The 16994-nt window shown below is 38.2% G+C and overlaps 1 protein-coding gene across 4 annotated transcripts in view; it reads right to left on the bottom strand.

Moving 5' to 3' along the window:
* Positions 1-1027: 1027 nt before the first annotated feature.
* Positions 1028-16994, bottom strand: part of col13a1 (collagen, type XIII, alpha 1) — a 125729-nt gene continuing 109762 nt past the window's right edge. For 2 of the 4 annotated variants that reach the window (XM_078104504.1, XM_078104503.1), the window contains exons 37-40: positions 5637-5723; positions 4876-4953; positions 3017-3055; positions 1028-1203 (exon numbers count right to left, since the gene is read on the bottom strand). In XM_078104504.1, coding sequence (XP_077960630.1) covers positions 1171-1203; positions 3017-3055; positions 4876-4953; positions 5637-5723 — 237 coding nt within the window. In that variant the 3' untranslated portion in view covers positions 1028-1170. Of the gene's footprint in view, positions 1204-2489; positions 2899-3016; positions 3056-4875; positions 4954-5636; positions 5724-16994 lie in introns of those variants that run through there. The other 2 variants (XM_040178288.2, XM_078104502.1) reach the window with 1 other exon arrangement.

Raw genomic sequence — 16994 nt, 5'->3', positions numbered from 1 at the left:
GAATAAGATTTAACGTTGAACATAGATACTTTACCGACTCATGGTATAGTTTTTGAAACAATAGAACTGCATTGGATTTTTTTCAATTTCAAACTCAATTCAAAAACTAGAAAGACAACAAAAATTTAAAAAACAGGTCTTTTTGCAAGGCAGCTGTCAATATGACATAAGGAATGCTTCTGTACTTTGTATTTTCAATGAAACAGGAAAGTGTGACACACTGACAAAGAGCACTCTTTAGATTATCTGAATATACAGTTGCAGCAGTTTAAATCTGTTGTGTAATCTTCTTTTTGACTAAATATTCATATGTAATATTAATATATTACATATTCATATTTAATTAATAAATACTGCTAACATGCAACATATTTTATTGTATGTGATGTTGGGCATAAATATATGAAAATCTTATCTTACTTTAATAAATGTCAACTGTACATAATCAGCATATGAATATTTCCCTTTTATGCATAATCTGGAAATCATGTTTCTTCAATGCATCTATTTACAAAGACTGAGTAATTTTATACATACAACCCTTTGTCTTCTTTTGTACAATACTTTTTACAATTATAGCATTAAATCCTGGTGTCTTTTAGCACATTAATAAACACATAAATAAATAACATAATATATGTGACAAGGCATGTTGTCTGATATTGCCATTTCGTGTACAGCACAATCTTTTAAACAAAATGCCATAGCTGCTTGTAAAGGGTGTTTTGAAAGGTCAGATAATTAGATAATATCTAGAAGGAATCATCAAGAGGGTCTCTTTCTCGGAAATAGATGGCATCTACCTGCATGTGAGCTGCCCTGAATTCTATCACAGTCACAGTTTTGATGTCACATCGAATAGCAGGTGCTAAAGTGTCCATGCCTCGCTATTAAAAGGAGTTTAATAGATCAAAGTATGCATTTGGAAAAACACATCAGTAGTTGCAAATATCTCCCTGTGGCTGTGATCGGGGAGAACCTTCAACGACTGACTAAAGATCTGTGAAATATCTCTACTTTCCAGCCTTGTTAATTCATGTGGTCACCACAGCTACCCGATCTTCCAGCGCTACTGGCCCTTTGTCCAGCCTACTGGAAAAAACAATGAAATGCCAACTCCAGGTTTGGATAAAAACCTGTAGGGTCATGAAGACTCTCTCTCTTGCAGCCCTACTTCTTTGCCAGTTGAAAAGGATGTTGACCCTTAAAAAATACATAGGAATACAGTTTAATCGGTTTAGAAAAACAAGTTTAAAAAAAATCTGAGTTAGTCATGTAAATTCTGTGTATTCATTTGAACCCAGATCACTGTAACTTCAAAAACCCAACCAAAAACATTTGTCTAAATCTAAGTTGAAATCTATGACAGAAGAGTTTTACTTTGAAAAACCATAACGAGGGGAAACTGACACTTTTACGAGCCTGATAGAACGCTTCAGTAGAATCATTGATCGTGTCTGCACTATAATGGTTTCTGTAATTTTTGGAGTCAGGACGGATTGTGTTATATTTGAACCCAGCCACTCCGACCATCTGATACAAAAGTGGATGGGTTGGAATTAGGGCCTCATGTAATAAGACTTTTGCCCTTACTTCAGGCGTATTTGTTTTGCAATGCGCGCGTAAAGGCATGGTGAGGTATATACAAACATGCCGCACTGAGGTAAAAGTTCACGCAGACTGCCTGTTGCGGGAACGGAAAATGGTAAATTGTGCTTTTCCTTGTCATGCATATGCATTCACGGGAGGGTCAAGGGGAAAGTGTGAATTTCCCATAAAGAGATGGGAGGGGATGCGTAAAGTGCGACTCATTATGTGATCCGTATCAGTATGTACAGAAACCGCCTGTGCAAGCGTGCCACCATTTTGCAGGTGTAAACCAGAATGCAGGGTTCCTCGCATATGACTGGTCAAATGGCAGCAGTAATCCGAGCCAGGCGGCGATAAGGAGACAAACTGAAAGGATTTTTGCCACAAGGATCACACTTTTTCAAGTGAGTGAACACGAATGTTCGGATGCGCGTAATGATTTTCATTTTCCACATTTTTTTCTTTAAAAAAATCCCATTCACGGCATGGTAGTAAAAGTGCTTTAACTTTTTCCCCAACCTATTCTTGAATTTGGAAGTTATACCTTTATTTTATTTTCACGTCTTTCAAAGTATTTAGCAAAGTTCAAGCCATGTTTATAGTTATCTCTGTAACAGTGTGATAACTTTTTGTTAATAACAGTTCCAAAATTACAGTTGTGTAAATTATACATAAAATACATTATTACCAAAAAAATGTTCTGAGGGTCAGTCTTTTAATTGTAAATAATCCGGTTTGCATTATAATTTGTTGTGACCTTCAAATGCAGTTATTGTGTCATTCACAGCTGTCAGATCCTAGAGGAACATCGTTACCAGATATAAAAATCTATCATTAACGAGATAGCCCTAAATAAGATCATTTTAGTCTGCATGTTCATCATGACATATGACCAAAAGTTCAAAGGGCAGACTTTTAATAGCTTTCTATGTGAACATGTAGTTGAATTGAAACGTGTGTATATGCAGTTTTTCCATGTTAGTTTTTCAACACATCTTTCCAGCCCCACAACTCAGTGCAGCATGGTCTATTAAAACACACCAGATAATACAAGTTAATAAGCATTATCCACTTCACATTTTGCACAAATATCATGCTTTACTTATCAAATCCAATATTAAAATACAGAGATATAAAAATCCAATACATAAACACTGTCATACGTAGTCAAATAAAACATCTGTACAAAATGCTGCCATATATTTTATAGGATTTCATTTTTATCCCGCACAAATAAAAGAATTGGGAAAATATAAAAAAATAAATATCCTATTTACAATCACACAAGCCATTCCAAAGTTATTGTCACTGCAAAGAGAAAGCAAAGGCCACATTTTGCATGTTAGTTCCTGATGATGTTAGCATTCGGTATTTGCGATGCTACACTGAAGACCATTAAAACATTGTGTCAAGATCTTCAACTTACTTTATTCCAACATCCTGGTACAGGTAAGCCATCATCTCCCTGAGAAAAACAATAAGAGAAGTGAAAACAATGTACTAATTTTATGGTTACAGTGAAAGTAATTTTTCTACATAATGCATCACAGATTTGTTGCCCTAGTCACAATTAGAAGTTGTACTATTTTCCCCAGTTATATGCTGGTAGCTTCAGATTTTTTGTTGTCTATACTTAATTTTGGTTTTTCAAGTTTAATTAACTAACTTAATTAACTGTAATTTTAAAACTGGCACTTTCTGACAATAAACAAAGGTAATACAGTATCTCCAAAGACAGGGAACCGGAAATAATTAATTTTCTTACATAAACTTTAATGAAGTTTATGCTCTTGTTTTGGTTATGAAAAAAACTTGATAGTTTTTGCTGAACAAATCAACAATGTGTAGCATGGTCTCTTAATGGAAAAAAGTAGCAAAATTGTTAAGTAATCTAACTATGCAAGAGTATTTGTCTATCTATAGTATGTTTCAATGTAAACGAACATCGCCGCTGTCATTAAAATAATCAGTTGTTAATAATACTTCCAGATCCAGAGGATCTCCCAACTTCTCAACGATGTAAAGGACAACATTTTAAGAATTCATCATTTTGAGTATAGATACCAAAACCAGATGAGATCATAACCAAACAAATGAGAAGGGCTTCTTCATGACACAACAGTGCTGCTGCTAATAACACAGCAAGAGGATTGTACGGTTGTTCAAATGCTGCCTGAAGCTTAACACTTTCTAAAGAAATTAATGGTGCCTTTAAAATACATTTCCAGTTAGTAACAGGCTGCCGGTTGTATGCAATAGAATAAAATTATTTTGAAACATGATTTCATTTATTTTGGTAATAATCCAGAGGAGCAATGCTTGCATTAACAAAGAAATGGGAATGACATAACCTTACCTGTGAAGATACAATTCAGAAATTGAAGAGACGTTTCTCCATTACCATATGTATAAAGCATGTTGAAGATTAACTTTTTTTCAATTAGCTTTGCAAAGGCAGACTATATATTGTTAAATTAGTTGTTGCTTTTCTTTGGAGATGTCGTGAGGATTGACATTGTGATTAACAATATCTTATCTCCAAAAAGTCCTACAATGTGACACCAGTTGGAAATAATATTTAGTCAGTTGTAGTTGCGACAAACTTCAACTTTACACGTCCCAACCCTTAGCAGTGGCAGTAACTTCTGAATTCCTTGCATTTAGTAACAGCTTCTGAACAGTGTCCAAAAGAAATGCAAGAATCAAAAATGTAGGTTGTTGGAACAGAAGAAGGAACATTGGCAATGAGTAAACTTGTAGGAAATGTTATTACATACTCTCACTTGCTTTGAAAAAGATAGAAATCTAGTTCCGTACTGCTTTTCACCCCCTGTGGTATTCTGATGCCCCGAAGAAGTAGGAAATGTGAGCTCAATGCAAGCGATGGTGTAGGAAACAAGGTGTTATGTAGAAAGCCATATTTCAACAACAATGTTAATATCTGGTTGCGTTTGTTAATATTAGTCATATATGATTAGTCATCATATATCCGCATGTGATGTTAACAAAGAAATCTTGACTAGTAGTGATGGAGAGGTTGAATTAAAAAGTATTTGATATCAGAATAAAAAGCTTGTTCACTTTAGTTCTAATGGAGGTCAGTTGGAAAAGTTTGGGTTATTATAAGGTCAGTCAACTACATATAAATAGGTTTAAATCTCAATGCAAACATGCATGTTGTTTTGTAAATTTAAAGTGCAAGATCTGAGTGGACATATCCACGGGTTTGGTTAGGGATAGCTAGAGGCATGCTGCGTTAAGTGAAGGGTAAAAAGGGCACCATACCACAGGACAAGGGGCATCCAGCCCGTCCAGGCCTGGCAAGCCCGGTTCACCTTTCTCCCCTTTAAAGCCTCGGAAACCCTGTTTGTGAAATCAACCATTTAAAAACCAGTTTTGCAGCTCCAGGGTAGCAGAGGACGGACGGACCCCTTCCGCTACTTGACGTCAAGAACATCTCCACTTTTGTCCTCCGGGTGATGGGATACAGGTAACCTGGGACGGGCAGGAACTGGCCTCACTGAGATGATTTTGAAAGGTTTATAAAGCCTTCGGATGTACAATGCGACAACAAGTTATTTATGTAAATTAATATGATATAGGGTTTTGCTACAGGCTAAATTTGTTCTATCAATGGACTTGAGTCAAGTTTCGGTGTAAAGTATTGTTCCAACGCTTTGTCGTCTGTTGATGCTCATCTGCAGTAGCAGCCTGGTTCCTGTCTGCCCCATTCCTGGAAGAAAGTGGTTCCCCAGGCTGAGTTGTGGCCTGTCGTCCATTCTAGAAATTTGTCACTCTTACAAAAACCGTTAAAACCTTTGAAATTCAGGAGGGCATCAATTCCTTCAGATATGTCTTCTTCCCTCGAACAGGCTGCAATGAACACTTGGACCAAACCCTCACTGAGGTTGATTTAGAAACACTGAAGGAAGCAGTCTACCGAATACAAATCTTCAGCTAAACTGAAGATAAATGGTATTGTGCTGTAATCAAAGCTATAACTACTTCCTTTTGCCTCTTGGTTACACATCAGACCGCTGACATACCAACGGACAGGGGGCATCTAATCCAGGTGCTCCTTGGTCTCCCTTATCCCCTTTGGCCCCCCTGTTGCCTTTCTTGCCCCTCTCTCCCTGCAAACAACAGTGTATTAAAAAAAGACAAAACTTTAGTCCCCTTTCATTAAGCCACATGTGAAGCAAAAAAATGTTTTTAAGCTTTCATTTCAGGTATTGAGAAAAAACAAGTTATCTTAATTTACTAACAGTGCATAGTATTCTTTTAGCTATTTTACAAAGATAATATAACTTATGCACATTTAGAAGAAAAGGAAGGTAAGTAGAGGGAGTTAGAGGGAAGAAGGTTAAAAGCCCAAAGCAGTTGATGAGCAGGTTTCGGGTTTCTTTTGCAACTACAGTGAAGTAGGTTTTGGAAGACTTACAAGTGTGTTACTTAAGATAATTTACTGAACAAAACATTAGATTTGAAATTGAGAAATATAATTTCCACAAAATAAAAACTAAAGAATAACTAGAAAAGGCATTTCCTGCTGAAAATGCGTTGGAATGCAAAAAGCTGAAAGCTGCACTGAATATTTAAAAATAGCTGAAAATACAGAAAGTTGAAGGGAATTTGAATACATTTGCTGAAAAGCTGAAATGAATTTGAAATTGCTGAAAATACAGAAATGGGAGAAGCTGAAAGGAATTTCAATAGATTTGCTGAAAAAGCAGAAATGAAAACAGCTGAAATAAATTTGAAATATTGCAAAAAAAATACAGAAATGAATATTAAAAAATTGCTGTTGATAGAGGCATAAGAATAGCTGAAATTATTTTAAAGAACTGCTGAAAATACAGGAAGTGGGGAAGCTGAATTTCAATAGATTTTCTAAAAACAGAAGTTGCAGGAGCTTAAATTTGTTTAAAATTGTTTGTAGTAATATTAGTAGTAGTATTAGTTATAATTGTGGTATTAGTAGTACTAGCAGTATAAGCAGTAATAGTAGGTTTAGTATCAATAGCAGTAGAAACAGCTGTAATACTATTAGCCATAGTCGTATTTGTAATAACATTAGTAGTAGTTGTAGTATTAATAGCAGTAGAAATACTAGTAGTATGGTAGTAGAAGTATCAGTTGTAGTACTAGAAGTACGAGTAATATTCGTAGTGGGAGACAGAATGTTTGTTATCAAACTAAGAAGTTTTTAATTAATAGGCCTCATCACAAACATTACAGTAAAAATTCCCTCCATGTGGCTTTTATTTTGAAATTATTGGATTGGGTGGGTTGGGGGGGTGTAGATAGAGGGAGGGAGGGTGAGAGGGTGAGGAAGGGAGGGGTGGTGAGGAAGAGATAGAGGGAGAGAGAGAGGAGGAGAAATAGACAGACATACTGACTGACTGAGTGATTAACAGTAAGAAGAGGTCAGGGTGGAGGGGGGAGGGGGGGCGAGTGTCTTTATCATATTGGTCTGTTGACAGAAAGCATAGCTGCGTCATGTGACTCCACTAATCAGGTCATTGGAGCAGCTGTGAGTCACACACAGAGATACTGCAGCGTGTTTACGAGTAACCACGGCAACGGCGCACCTATTGCATTGGGTGGGGTGGGGGGGTGTAGATAGAGGGAGGGAGGGTGAGAGGGTGAGGAAGGGAATGGTGGTGAGGAAGAGAGGGAGAGGGGAGGAGAATTAGACTGACTGAGAGTGATTAACAGTAAGTAGAGGTCAGGGGGGAGGGGGGAGGGGGGGCTAGTGTCTTTATCATATTGGTCTGTTGACAGAAAGCATAGCTGCGTCATGTGACTCCACTAATCACGTCATTGGAGCAGCTGTGAGTCACACACAGAGATACTGCAGCGTGTTTACGAGTAACCACGGCAACGGCGCACCTATTGGATTGGGTGGGGTGGGGGGGTGTAGATAGAGGGAGGGAGGGTGAGAGGGTGAGGAAGGGAATGGTGGTGAGGAAGAGAGGGAGAGGGGAGGAGAATTAGACTGACTGACTGACTGAGAGTGATTAACAGTAAGTAGAGGTCAGGGTGGAGGGGGGAGGGGGGAGGGGGGGCTAGTGTCTTTATCATATTGGTCTGTTGACAGAAAGCATAGCTGCGTCATGTGACTCCACTAATCAGGTCACAAGGAGCAGCTGTGAGTCACAGACAGATCCTGCAGCATGTGAGTGCTCGTAACCACGACAACGGCGCACCTGTGATCATTAACGATCTACTGCAAAAGACAGAGACATGGCAGCAAGTTACACAGAATCCACACCTCAAACAAATGGGAACCAGCGCAAAACTATAACAGCTATCTAAAAAATACGGCGTTTGTATGAGACCCAAGACTCTACCGAACGCGTGGATGTGTTTTTATGTCTGTCCGGTAATAAATACGGCTCCTATGGCCGTTTACAAAACGTGTACCTTGTGGATTTTTGTGAGAAATATGTCGGCAGATTTGTATTGGAGCCTATGGGGCTTTTGGCAGAGGTTGTGTCACTCAAACACACCTTGCGCCAAAACTAAAGAACTCTGGGATTCCATGAACACATTAATCCAATCAGCACAACCATACCCTCATTAATCTGAAGAAATGAAGCCTCTAGAGTGTATACTTTGGCTGCAAGGACAAAAGTTCCATACTTTTTTAACCAGATTTCTGCGCTGCCCCACACTCTAGCCTCGAGCTCTCCACTCTAGCAGACGCAATACACACTCATGTAAAAGTCAGAAACGGAGCGAAAAACTAGTGAAACATAATCAGTGATTATGAAAAAAGTACAATAGATATCAAGAAGCAGTTTTTTTCATAAAATAGTTGAGACTTGTGTGAACATTTGAGAGTTGAAATGGTGTCTGTAGCTGAAAGATTGGCGAAGCTGAAAAATCTGAAAGTTGAAGAAGTTGAAGAGGATTTGAAAAGCAAACTCCATTTGAAAACCATGTTAAAATATTAATGATTATTGATTTATATAAATTCAAGCTTAAGAGCTAGAAAGCTGAACATACATAGCCCTCAAGCCAGAAAGAAGCTGAATATTTTAAAATTTGAACGGTTTAAATAGCTGAAAATGGGAAGCAGTTGAAAGGGGGCGCGGAAGAAATATAATAATAATAACTAGAAAAGGCATTTCCTGCTGAAAATGCGTTGGAATGCAAAAAGCTGAAAGCTGCACTGAATATTTAAAAATAGCTGAAAATACAGAAAGTTGAAGGGAAATTGAATACATTTGCTGAAAAGCTGAAATGAATTTGAAATTGCTGAAAATACAGAAATGGGAGAAGCTGAAAGGAATTTCAATAGATGTGCTGAAAAAGCAGAAATGAAAACAGCTGAAATAAATTTGAAATATTGCAAAAAAATACAGAAATGAATATTAAGAAATTGCTGTTGATAGAGGCATAAGAATAGCTGAAATTATTTTAAAGAACTGCTGAAAATACAGGAAGTGGGGAAGCTGAATTTCAATAGATTTTCTAAAAACAGAAGTTGCAGGAGCTTAAATTTGTTTAAAATTGTTTGTAGTAATATTAGTAGTAGTATTAGTTATAATTGTGGTATTAGTAGTACTAGCAGTATAAGCAGTAATAGTAGGTTTAGTATCAATAGCAGTAGAAACAGCTGTAATACTATTAGCCATAGTAGTATTTGTAATAACATTAGTAGTAGTTGTAGTATTAATAGCAGTAGAAATACTAGTAGTATGGTAGTAGAAGTATCAGTTGTAGTACTAGAAGTACGAGTAATATTCGTAGTGGGAGACAGAATGTTTGTTATTCACACTTAAAAGTTTTTAATTAATAGGCCTCATCACAGACATTACAGTAAAAATTCCCTCCATGGGGCTTTTATTTTGAAATTATTGGATTGGGTGGGTTGGGGGGGTGTAGATAGAGGGAGGGAGGGTGAGAGGGTGAGGAAGGGAGGGGTGGTGAGGAAGAGATAGAGAGGGAGAGGGGAGGAGAATTAGACAGACTGACTGACTGAGTGATTAACATTGAGAAGAGGTCAGGGTGGAGGGGGGAGGGGGGCGAGTGTCTTTATCATATTGGTCTGTTGACAGAAAGCATAGCTGCGTCATGTGACTCCACTAATCAGCTCATAGGAGCAGCTTTGAGTCACAGACAGATCCTGCAGCGTGTGAGCGAGTAACCACGACAACGGCGCACCTATTGGATTGGGTGGGGTGGGGGGGTGTAGATAGAGGGAGGGAGGGTGAGAGGGTGAGGAAGGGAATGGTGGTGAGGAAGAGAGAGAGGGAGAGAGAGAGGAGGAGAATTAGACATACTGACTGACTGAGTGATTAACAGTGAGAAGAGGTCAGGGTGGAGGGGGGAGGGGGGGCCAGTGTCTTTATCATATTGGTCTGTTGACAGAAAGCATAGCTGCGTCATGTGACTCCACTAATCAGGTCATAGAAGCAGCTGTGAGCCACAGACAGATCCTGCAGCGTGTGAGTGCTCGTAACCACGACAACACCGCACCTGTGCGGCTGCAAAAGGGGAGACATGGCAGCAAGTTACACAGAATCCACACCTCAGACAAATGGGAACCAGCGAAAAACTATAACAGCTATCTAAAAAATACGGCGTTTGTATGAGACCCAGGACTCTACCGAACGCGTGGAAGTGCTTTTTATGTCTGTCCGGTAATAAATACGGCTCCTATGGCCGTTTACAAAACGTGTACCTTGTGGATTTTTGTGAGAAATATGTCGGCAGATTTGTATTGGAGCCTATGGGGCTTTTGCCAGAGGTTGTGTCACTCAAACACTCCTTGCGCCAAAACTAAAAAACTCTGGGATTCCATGAACACATTAATCCAATCAGCACAACCATACCCTCATTAATCTGAAGAAATGAAGCCTCTAGAGTGTATACTTTGGCTGCAAGGACAGAAGTTCCATACTTTTTTAACCAGATTTCTGCGATGCCCCACACTCTAGCCTCGAGCTCTCCACTCTAGCAGACGCAATACACACTCATGTAAAAGTCAGAAACGGAGCGAAAAACTAGTGAAACATAATCAGTGATTATGAAAAAAGTACAATAGATATCAAGAAGCAGTTTTTTTCGTAAAATAGTTGAGACTTGTGTGAACATTTGAGAGTTGAAATGGTGTCTGTAGCTGAAAGATTGGCGAAGCTGAAAAATCTGAAAGTTGAAGAAGTTGAAGAGGATTTGAAAAGCAAACTCCATTTGAAAACCATGTTAAAATATTAATGATTATTGATTTATATAAATTCAAGCTTAAGAGCTAGAAAGCTGAACATACATAGCCCTCAAGCCAGAAAGAAGCTGAATATTTTAAAATTTGAACGGTTTAAATAGCTGAAAATGGGAAGCAGTTGAAAGGGGGCGCGGAAGAAATAGAAGAATAATAATAACTAGAAAAGGCATTTCCTGCTGAAAATGCGTTGGAATGCAAAAAGCTGAAAGCTGCACTGAATATTTAAAAATAGCTGAAAATACAGAAAGTTGAAGGGAAATTGAATACATTTGCTGAAAAGCTGAAATGAATTTGAAATTGCTGAAAATACAGAAATGGGAGAAGCTGAAAGGAATTTCAATAGATGTGCTGAAAAAGCAGAAATGAAAACAGCTGAAATAAATTTGAAATATTGCAAAAAAATACAGAAATGAATATTAAGAAATTGCTGTTGATAGAGGCATAAGAATAGCTGAAATTATTTTAAAGAACTGCTGAAAATACAGGAAGTGGGGAAGCTGAATTTCAATAGATTTTCTAAAAACAGAAGTTGCAGGAGCTTAAATTTGTTTAAAATTGTTTGTAGTAATATTAGTAGTAGTATTAGTTATAATTGTGGTATTAGTAGTACTAGCAGTATAAGCAGTAATAGTAGGTTTAGTATCAATAGCAGTAGAAACAGCTGTAATACTATTAGCCATAGTAGTATTTGTAATAACATTAGTAGTAGTTGTAGTATTAATAGCAGTAGAAATACTAGTAGTATGGTAGTAGAAGTATCAGTTGTAGTACTAGAAGTACGAGTAATATTCGTAGTGGGAGACAGAATGTTTGTTATTCACACTTAAAAGTTTTTAATTAATAGGCCTCATCACAGACATTACAGTAAAAATTCCCTCCATGGGGCTTTTATTTTGAAATTATTGGATTGGGTGGGTTGGGGGGGTGTAGATAGAGGGAGGGAGGGTGAGAGGGTGAGGAAGGGAGGGGTGGTGAGGAAGAGATAGAGAGGGAGAGGGGAGGAGAATTAGACAGACTGACTGACTGAGTGATTAACATTGAGAAGAGGTCAGGGTGGAGGGGGGAGGGGGGCGAGTGTCTTTATCATATTGGTCTGTTGACAGAAAGCATAGCTGCGTCATGTGACTCCACTAATCAGCTCATAGGAGCAGCTTTGAGTCACAGACAGATCCTGCAGCGTGTGAGCGAGTAACCACGACAACGGCGCACCTATTGGATTGGGTGGGGTGGGGGGGTGTAGATAGAGGGAGGGAGGGTGAGAGGGTGAGGAAGGGAATGGTGGTGAGGAAGAGAGAGAGGGAGAGAGAGAGGAGGAGAATTAGACATACTGACTGACTGAGTGATTAACAGTGAGAAGAGGTCAGGGTGGAGGGGGGAGGGGGGGCCAGTGTCTTTATCATATTGGTCTGTTGACAGAAAGCATAGCTGCGTCATGTGACTCCACTAATCAGGTCATAGAAGCAGCTGTGAGCCACAGACAGATCCTGCAGCGTGTGAGTGCTCGTAACCACGACAACACCGCACCTGTGCGGCTGCAAAAGGGGAGACATGGCAGCAAGTTACACAGAATCCACACCTCAGACAAATGGGAACCAGCGAAAAACTATAACAGCTATCTAAAAAATACGGCGTTTGTATGAGACCCAGGACTCTACCGAACGCGTGGAAGTGCTTTTTATGTCTGTCCGGTAATAAATACGGCTCCTATGGCCGTTTACAAAACGTGTACCTTGTGGATTTTTGTGAGAAATATGTCGGCAGATTTGTATTGGAGCCTATGGGGCTTTTGCCAGAGGTTGTGTCACTCAAACACTCCTTGCGCCAAAACTAAAAAACTCTGGGATTCCATGAACACATTAATCCAATCAGCACAACCATACCCTCATTAATCTGAAGAAATGAAGCCTCTAGAGTGTATACTTTGGCTGCAAGGACAGAAGTTCCATACTTTTTTAACCAGATTTCTGCGATGCCCCACACTCTAGCCTCGAGCTCTCCACTCTAGCAGACGCAATACACACTCATGTAAAAGTCAGAAACGGAGCGAAAAACTAGTGAAACATAATCAGTGATTATGAAAAAAGTACAATAGATATCAAGAAGCAGTTTTTTTCGTAAAATAGTTGAGACTTGTGTGAACATTTGAGAGTTGAAATGGTGTCTGTAGCTGAAAGATTGGCGAAGCTGAAAAATCTGAAAGTTGAAGAAGTTGAAGAGGATTTGAAAAGCAAACTCCATTTGAAAACCATGTTAAAATATTAATGATTATTGATTTATATAAATTCAAGCTTAAGAGCTAGAAAGCTGAACATACATAGCCCTCAAGCCAGAAAGAAGCTGAATATTTTAAAATTTGAACGGTTTAAATAGCTGAAAATGGGAAGCAGTTGAAAGGGGGCGCGGAAGAAATATAATAATAATAATAATAATAAGTTGAATAAAGATTAGAAGAACAATACTTGGAATGCTTAAAGCATTCCAACTAACTAGAAAAGGCATTTCCTGCTGAAAATGCGTTGGAATGCAAAAAGCTGAAAGCTGCACTGAATATTTAAAAATAGCTGAAAATACAGAAAGTTGAAGGGAATTTGAATACATTTGCTGAATATTTAAAAATAGCTGAAAATACAGAAAGTTGAAGGGAATTTGAGTACATTTGCTGAATATTTGAAAATAGCTGAAAATACAGAAAGTTGAAGGGAATTTGAATACATTTGCTGAAATAAAAGATATTAGAAAAGCTGAAATTAATTTGAAATAGTTGAAAATACAGAAATGTGAGAAGCTGAAAGGAATTTCAATAGATTTGCTGAAAAAGCAGAAATGAAAACAGCTGAAATAAATGTGAAATATTGCAAAACAGAAGTTGCAGGAGCTTAAATGAATTTTAAAAAGTACAGAAATAACAAAAGCTGAGATGAATAAAAAGAGGTTTAAAATTGTTTGTAGTAATGTTAGTTGTAATTTGGGTATTAGTACTAGCAGTAGAAGTCGGTTTAGTATCAATAGCAGTAGAAACAGCTGGAATACTGATACTATTAGCCATAGTAGTATTTTTAATAACATTAGTAGTAGTTGTATTAATAGCAGTAGAAATACTAGTAGTATGGTAGTAGAAGTATCAGTTGTAGTTCTACTAGAAGTACTAGTAATATTCGTAGTGGTTATAGTAGTATTTGAAAGAGCAATGCGTATTTCAACGAAACCACTTCATGGTTAAGGTACAGATAATCATTGAGGCTTTTAGTTTGTAATGATGGAATTGGGTGAGGGGGGGTTGGGAGACAGAATGTTTGTTATTCAAACTAAGAAGTTTTTAATTAATAGGCCTCATCACAAACATTACAGTAAAAATTCCCTCCATGGGGCTTTTATTTTGAAATTATTGGATTGGGTGGGGTGGGGGGGTGTAGATAGAGGGAGGGAGGGTGAGAGGGTGAGGAAGGGAGGGGTGGTGAGGAAGAGATAGAGGGAGAGAGAGAGGAGGAGAAATAGACAGACATACTGACTGACTGAGTGATTAACAGTGAGCAGAGGTCAGGGTGGAGGGGGAAGGGGGGGCGAGTGTCTTTATCATATTGGTCTGTTGACAGAAAGCATAGCTGCGTCATGTGACTCCACTAATCAGGTCATAGGAGCAGCTTTGAGCCACAGACAGAGATCCTGCAGCGTGTGAGCGAGTAACCACGACAACGGCGCACCTAATGGATTGGGTGGGGGGGTGTAGATAGAGGGAGGGAGGGTGAGAGGGTGAGGAAGGGAATGGTGGTGAGGAAGAGATAGAGAGGGAGAGGGGAGGAGAATTAGACAGACTGACTGACTGAGTGATTAACAGTGAGCAGAGGTCAGGGTGGAGGGGGGAGGGGGGGCCAGTGTCTTTATTATATTGGTCTGTTGACAGAAAGCATAGCTGCGTCATGTGACTCCACTAATCAGGTCACAAGGAGCAGCTGTGAGTCACAGACAGAGATCCTGCAGCATGTGAGTGCTCGTAACCACGACAACGGCGCACCTGTGATCATTAACGATCTACTGCAAAAGACAGAGACATGGCAGCAAGTTACACAGAATCCACACCTCAAACAAATGGGAACCAGCGCAAAACTATAACAGCTATCTAAAAAATACGGCGTTTGTATGAGACCCAAGACTCTACCGAACGCGTGGATGTGTTTTTATGTCTGTCCGGTAATAAATACGGCTCCTATGGCCGTTTACAAAACGTGTACCTTGTGGATTTTTGTGAGAAATATGTCGGCAGATTTGTATTGGAGCCTATGGGGCTTTTGGCAGAGGTTGTGTCACTCAAACACACCTTGCGCCAAAACTAAAGAACTCTGGGATTCCATGAACACATTAATCCAATCAGCACAACCATACCCTCATTAATCTGAAGAAATTAAGCCTCTAGAGTGTATACTTTGGCTGCAAGGACAAAAGTTCCATACTTTTTTAACCAGATTTCTGCGCTGCCCCACACTCTAGCCTCGAGCTCTCCACTCTAGCAGACGCAATACACACTCATGTAAAAGTCAGAAACGGAGCGAAAAACTAGTGAAACATAATCAGTGATTATGAAAAAAGTACAATAGATATCAAGAAGCAGTTTTTTTCATAAAATAGTTGAGACTTGTGTGAACATTTGAGAGTTGAAATGGTGTCTGTAGCTGAAAGATTGGCGAAGCTGAAAAATCTGAAAGTTGAAGAAGTTGAAGAGGATTTGAAAAGCAAACTCCATTTGAAAACCATGTTAAAATATTAATGATTATTGATTTATATAAATTCAAGCTTAAGAGCTAGAAAGCTGAACATACATAGCCCTCAAGCCAGAAAGAAGCTGAATATTTTAAAATTTGAACGGTTTAAATAGCTGAAAATGGGAAGCAGTTGAAAGGGGGCGCGGAAGAAATATAATAATAATAATAATAAGTTGAATAAAGATTAGAAGAACAATACTTGGAATGCTTAAAGCATTCCAACTAATAATAAGTTGAATAAAGATTAGAAGAACAATACTTGGAATGCTTAAAGCATTCCAACTAATAATAAGTTGAATAAAGATTAGAAGAACAATACTTGGAATGCTTAAAGCATTCCAACTAATAATAATAAGTTGAATAAAGATTAGAAGAACAATACTTGGAATGCTTAAAGCATTCCAACTAATAACTAGAAAAGGCATTTCCTGCTGAAAATGCGTTGGAATGCAAAAAGCTGAAAGCTGCACTGAATATTTAAAAATAGCTGAAAATACAGAAAGTTGAAGGGAATTTGAATACATTTGCTGAATATTTAAAAATAGCTGAAAATACAGAAAGTTGAAGGGAATTTGAGTACATTTGCTGAATATTTGAAAATAGCTGAAAATACAGAAAGTTGAAGGGAATTTGAATACATTTGCTGAAATAAAAGATATTAGAAAAGCTGAAATTAATTTGAAATAGTTGAAAATACAGAAATGTGAGAAGCTGAAAGGAATTTCAATAGATTTGCTGAAAAAGCAGAAATGAAAACAGCTGAAATAAATGTGAAATATTGCAAAACAGAAGTTGCAGGAGCTTAAATGAATTTTAAAAAGTACAGAAATAACAAAAGCTGAGATGAATAAAAAGAGGTTTAAAATTGTTTGTAGTAATGTTAGTTGTAATTTGGGTATTAGTACTAGCAGTAGAAGTCGGTTTAGTATCAATAGCAGTAGAAACAGCTGGAATACTGATACTATTAGCCATAGTAGTATTTTTAATAACATTAGTAGTAGTTGTATTAATAGCAGTAGAAATACTAGTAGTATGGTAGTAGAAGTATCAGTTGTAGTTCTACTAGAAGTACTAGTAATATTCGTAGTGGTTATAGTAGTATTTGAAAGAGCAATGCGTATTTCAACGAAACCACTTCATGGTTAAGGTACAGATAATCATTGAGGCTTTTAGTTTGTAATGATGGAATTGGGTGAGGGGGGGTTGGGAGACAGAATGTTTGTTATTCAAACTAAGAAGTTTTTAATTAATAGGCCTCATCACAAACATTACAGTAAAAATTCCCTCCATGGGGCTTTTATTTTGAAATTATTGGATTGGGTGGGGTGGGGGGGTGTAGATAGAGGGAGGGAGGGTGAGAGGGTGAGGAAGGGAGGGGTGGTGAGGAAGAGATAGAGGGAGAGAGAGAGGAGGAG

This window comes from Gasterosteus aculeatus, chromosome 6 (assembly GCF_964276395.1).
Source record: "Gasterosteus aculeatus chromosome 6, fGasAcu3.hap1.1, whole genome shotgun sequence".
Taxonomy (NCBI): domain Eukaryota; kingdom Metazoa; phylum Chordata; class Actinopteri; order Perciformes; family Gasterosteidae; genus Gasterosteus; species Gasterosteus aculeatus.
The sequence above is the reverse complement of the archived record's forward strand: the minus strand, read 5'-3'. Positions and strand labels throughout refer to the sequence as shown.